This window comes from Daktulosphaira vitifoliae, unplaced genomic scaffold (genome assembly GCF_025091365.1).
Source record: "Daktulosphaira vitifoliae isolate Bord-2020 unplaced genomic scaffold, ASM2509136v1 Scaffold_3, whole genome shotgun sequence".
In the NCBI taxonomy this organism is placed as follows: domain Eukaryota; kingdom Metazoa; phylum Arthropoda; class Insecta; order Hemiptera; family Phylloxeridae; genus Daktulosphaira; species Daktulosphaira vitifoliae.
In genome coordinates this window covers 38,026,916-38,032,774 of record NW_026099574.1, presented here as the reverse complement: position 1 = coordinate 38,032,774, position 5,859 = coordinate 38,026,916, and the positions used below count along the sequence as shown (strand labels likewise).

Genomic DNA, 5,859 nt, shown 5'->3' with positions numbered 1-5,859 from the left:
ACATAATTAATTGTAATAATATTTATTATAATAAATATATTTTTATTAATAAAAATATATATTAAATATTTTTTTTATGTTCATAAGTTAATAAGGAAATCTCACTCAAACATGAACGAGCCTTAGCTCCCTATTTCCGATTATAGCTACTTCTACGAATAATTGATTTGTTTAATGAGTTTATTTAATTAAAACGATTTTAATTCAAAATTATAATTAGGTAAATATGTTTGTCTAAAAGGTAAGTGTAAGGGTTAAACCTTTCTTTTGTTATTTATGACCGTCCGTTCAATCGACCGTTCGCCAACGGATGGTTTCTATTATCCGTTGTGACGAACGTTTTTTATTGTTTTGAACGGTCGTCCGTTCGATGTTTCATACGTTCCGAACGTGTTCACGAACAATGTTCGCCATATAAACCTATATAAAATAAAATCTGAACGTATACGTTCGTGAACAGACGATTCAAAAATAGACCCCCTGCTAAGGCTCTTTTAATTTCACATACTTCAATGTCAGGGTGTAGTCCGCTGATTACAATACGAAACTTTTTTTCTATTTTTAATTGATATCTGTGATACTCAATTTTATTTTTTTCAAGTACTTTAAATACGTCTCAACTTGTGTTCATCACCAGTCATAATTTTAATATCGCCGTTAGCAATAGTTTTTAACTTTTGCTCATGACCTATGGCTTCTTTGCGAGTTAAATTAGAAATTAAATTTTTGATATTTTTAACACCACTGGCAGTTATTGTAGGTAGTTTCTACATTTTTGGTGCAAGTTTTCATAAATTTTTTTCTATTTCTTTTACTTGTTTTGTTTATGAACTACGTGAAGCATTTGAGCTACAGCCTAGTTTATCACTAATAATTATCTTATCATACATGTCCATTGTTGACAAAAACGCCGCACGTTTTTGCCGTCGCACGCAACTTGACCTAAATAACTGTTGATACACTTAGCATTTTACTGTAGTAAGCGAAAACATTTTTCGTTATTGAGTGTTTATTAAACAATACGCGTAAATTCGACACTGTAAAGCGGAACATACGTGTTACTCGTTTAATAACTAATTCGCANTGTTACTCGTTTAATAAATAATTTGCTACTATTTATCTATTAAGTGAACTTTATTATGTGATACTATTAATTTACTGTTGTTGTTCGAGGTCGATCAACTGTCAGGATGGCTGAACTATAGTATTTAATGTTGCAACCGCCCGTCATTGTATTGTATAAGTGTGGCAAGATTAGATTGTGGTCTATTGATAGCCTGATGATCATGTAGTAGTATTGACCTTACTGTATTGGGTCGAAGTGTCAACTATTTTAAGTTTGTCGAATTAATAAAATTGTATCTGCGTGATTATAAATGTCTTAACCGTCATTTAGTCAATGTACTGAACATTTCAATTTTTATTAACCCCCTACAATTGGCGCATCAAGATTTATTGCCAAAACATCATTCTCAGACTCAGTTGTCGCTGTCCGACTTGCAACCTTATGTCAAGATTTAGTTTGATCATTTTTGACGCCTACCTTAATTCTTTCCCTTACCTGACTCAAGTATTTATACTTTGTACCACGTCTGCACCTTGTACTCAGATATGTCTTTCTCGTGGTACGCTTAATATGTGTGTCTTGCACTTTGTCTGCGCCCTATAACTTTGTCGTAATTCTCTTAAACTTCTAATAATAACGGCTCTTGAACCGAAATATTATAAAAAATTTTTTTTTTATTTTTAATTTTTTTTTAAATTTATACTAAAATATATAGGGAAGATTGAAATAATTTATTTTAAAAGTTAACGTTTAAATAAATAGCACATTGTCATTATTCAACTAAATGTGGCTCTAATTTTAATTTTGACAGAAACCCGGATTTCTACGTACAAATACCGCGTTTAGTAATATTCATTATAGTCCCAATAAAGTAGGTTTTTATTAGTGATGGGCATTTTCGAATATTTTAAACTATCGTATAACTATTCAAATTGTGTTTATACAACCGAATAGTTAATTTTTAGCATTAACTATCGAATATTTTTACTATTCGAATATTTTTTGAATGACTATCGAATAGTTCGAATAGTGGACAACTATCGAATAGTTCGATAGTTTCTATTCGATATTTCCCATCACTAGTTTTTATCCATTTGAATTTTCTAATCTATAAATTCTACTGGCAGTAAAACATTGCGCAGCGTATATCTTATTACAGTGAACTATCTATAACATGCCAATGGCCCTGTTCATGTTTTTATTAGCTATGGATTGTAAAATATTTATAAACCACAAATTGTTAATCTATTACATTAATTCACGTTTTAGCGATTAATATTTCTTTCTCAACTAGTCAAAACGGCGGTTAGTTACAATGATCGAATACTTATTCAGTATTATAACTTATATTTTAGCCTCTTCTACGCCTTAAATTTTTGTTAAAAATTAAGATGCACATTGTTTCAAATTAAATGTATAAGAAGTACATTTTTTTAGTGTATTTTTAAAAATAATATAATTTTAAAACAGTCCAATAGTGAGATGCATGATAATTTTCACGGTTAGGAAAGTATTCTAAACCACATAGCGTGGGAAAGTTTTCATAAATATAAACAAGTTAAATTTTAGTTCGTCAAAATCAACTTTTTGTTTAAAATTTATGGCAAAACTTAAATAATCAAAAAAAATCTCTATAAAATGATATATTATGTTTTTCTTTGTGACAATAGTTTTTTACTCATAAAAATTATTTACTATATTAAGTAAAAATTCAAAATATTTATTTTCATTTAAAACTCACATGGTAAACACTAGTTAATTATTATTACAAATGAAATTCGCAAACCAAAAGCTTTTCACGTTCATGATTCCTAAAATGTATATGTGTTCTTATATAGTTTACATAAATTTATCACAAATGCTTTATGTCCATTACTGTAAAACTGTTATTTGTCTTAAAAAAAATTTTATCACATTTAACCTTATTTATTATTATTTATTTTTTTTTTTTATAGAATATGTTCATGCAAGTTCATTGATTTTAGACTGGATTTATTACAAAGAAAAAGATGAAAAAGCAATTTAATTTTTGAAAATTTTTGTTTTCATCAGTTTTTAATTCAGTGTAAATTGAATGTATTAAATAAAATATAAATGTTTAGTTTTTGTTATATTCTCTTATAATAAATGAAAAATCATGTTACAAAATTATCATAAGTATGAGTATAATTTTTATTTAATATTTCTTAATAATTCATTATTTCAATTCAATTTTTGAAACTTTAATTTTTGAAACTTTAATTTTAATATTTTAGCTTCGATGCAAAGCTGAGAAGTTATAAATTTTATTATGATGTGATTTTAGCTTCGATGCGAAGCGGAGAAGGTATTAATTTTACTATGATGTACTTTTTTTTTTTTTTTATGTCTGTTGCCACTTTTTGTCAGCTCTCACTGGACCGATTTCTTTCAAAAATACATCAAAAGATCACAAATCGTATCTAGTTGGAGACTTTACCCTTAAACATTGAAAAAAATTCCCTCGTTCCCCGCAAATAGGGAAAATATGCAAAAAAATTACAAATTAAAAAATCAGTAAATTTTGTCATTTTTTTCACTTTTTTTTCTTAAAACTTCCATAACTTATTGAAAAATCAACAAATCAATATAAATTTTTTTTATACTAAAACCTTAGATGTTTCCCTTTCATGTGATATCACTTTTTTGAAAATTTAACTCTTAACCTGATCATTGGGGGAGATTTAAAATAGCAACTATTTAACAAAAACTAACTTTTTCAACTTAATTTTTGAAAATGTTCCGGAAATACTGCGTCCTTTAAACATATATCAAATTAAAGCTTATTTTATATACTATAAAATGGAAAAAAAAATTTGTCCCAACACTTTATCTTCTACATTTAAACTGCTGCCGTAGTTCAAAAACACTATATTTTGTTAAAATTTTCGATTTTCGAATTTAAATTTTCAACTTAAAAATGCTATAACTTTTTGAAAAATGTATATATCAGCACAAATTTTTTTTTAAAATACATTATAAGTACATCTTTCATATGACATACTTTTTATTAAAATTGGACAATTTCCCCTTATATAGGGGGCCTTCAAAACTTGAAATATTATAAAAAACAGATCTTTTTCAATTGAACTTTTGAAAAGGTTCCAGAAATACTGCGCCCTTTACACATACATTAAATCAAAGGTTATGTTACATACTATCAAATGAAAAAAAAAAATTGTCCCGACATCTTATCTACTATGTGCAAATGGCTGTCGAAAATTAAAAAAAAATGTAATTTTTGCAATAAAAATTACCTTTTATCGGGATGTTTTTTGCACTTAATACAGCCATAAATTTTTCAAAAATGATCAAATAAAAATAATATTTTTTGTATTGAAACCTTAGATATTTCCCTCTCATTTTATATAATTTTTTTTTGTAAATCTAACACTTCTTCTGCTCACTGGGGGGATTTAAAATAGTAACTCTTTTACAAAAAATAACTTTTTAAGCTTAATTTTTGAAAATGTTCCAGAAATACTGCGTCCTTTAAACATATATCAAATTAAAGCTTATTTTGGGTACTATAAAATAAAAAAAAAAAATTTGTCCCGACGACCTTTCTTCTATGCGCAAATGGCATCCATATTCAAAAATATGCTATTTTAACAAATTTTTTTTTTTTTAATTAAACATTATCTACAGATTTGCATCGAAGCGTTTTTTATGATAGTGATTTTAATCACTGTCAGATATCATCTATACTGGACCCCACTGTGCCGCCACCCCACTGTACTGGGTTTTTTTTTATGTCGGTCTCACTTTTACTCGGCTCTCACTGGACCGATATCTTTCAACGATACGTCAGAAGATTACAAATCGTATGTAGTTGAAAGTATTTCTATTAAAAGTGGAAAAATATTCCTTCGTTCCCTATGAATTGGAGAAATTTCGAAAAAATTACAATTTTTAATATAGTTAAATTTTATCATTTTTGATTGTCAAAACTGCCATTACTTTTTCAAAATGAGTCAAACTAATTTTTTTTATATAAAAACCTTAAGTATGTCCCTTTTATTTAAAATTAATTTTTTTTAAAACCTGACCCTTAATCTGTTTAGGGAATATATTCAAATTAGCAATTTTTCCACAAAAGTAAACGTTTTAAACTGAGCTTTTAAAAATGTTCCAGTAATACAGCGTCCTTTCAACATTTGTTAAATTAAAGCTTATGTTATGTACTATAAGTTAAAAAAAAAACAGTAGTACAGTGGGTTCGAGGTACAGTGTAGACGAGGCATAGATGAGACAAGTATAGATGATATTTGACAGTAATTAAAATCACTATCATAAGAACCGCTTCGATGCAAATCTGTAGATAGTGTTTCATTTAGAGAAATCGGTGGATTATTCTAAAATCAACATCAACTCTTATTTCATTGATTGTATCCTGATTAGTAGTTCTTTGATTTTAAAATACAATACGAATATGAATAAATACTAATTATAATTATTAAATTTAGTATAAAATTGATATTCAATAATTTCATATTGTAATTTAAAAGGAGAAATTATGAAAATAATAAAGAAAATATATTTTTCTTTACTTTTACGTGTATAAAAATTTAAAGGGCTTGATACAATAATTTTCAATAAAAACTGTTTGTTACTATAAAAAAATGCACTGATTTGGTCATTTTTTATAAAGTTTAACAGTTAACAAAGATATAAGTTTTATACAAGGAACTTTCATCAGAAGCAAAAATATACTCTTCTAAATCAACTTTTCGCGTTGTTTTCAAATCTGCAAGTAAACTTTTTCTAACACTTCT

General features: G+C 27.0%; 2 protein-coding genes across 4 annotated transcripts in view; both read left to right on the top strand.

Moving 5' to 3' along the window:
• LOC126901549 (craniofacial development protein 2-like) overlaps positions 1-5,859 on the top strand; it is a 265,790-nt gene that overhangs the window by 165,807 nt on the left and 94,124 nt on the right. The gene's annotated exons all lie outside the window — the stretch shown is intronic.
• LOC126901562 (uncharacterized) overlaps positions 1-5,859 on the top strand; it is a 57,744-nt gene that overhangs the window by 14,519 nt on the left and 37,366 nt on the right. For 2 of the 3 annotated variants that reach the window (XM_050678108.1, XM_050678107.1), the window contains exon 3: positions 3,022-3,217. The exons of the other annotated variant lie outside the window; for it this stretch is intronic. In XM_050678108.1, coding sequence (XP_050534065.1) covers positions 3,022-3,092 — 71 coding nt within the window. In that variant the 3' untranslated portion in view covers positions 3,093-3,217. Of the gene's footprint in view, positions 1-3,021; positions 3,218-5,859 lie in introns of those variants that run through there. 3 annotated transcript variants of the gene reach the window in all.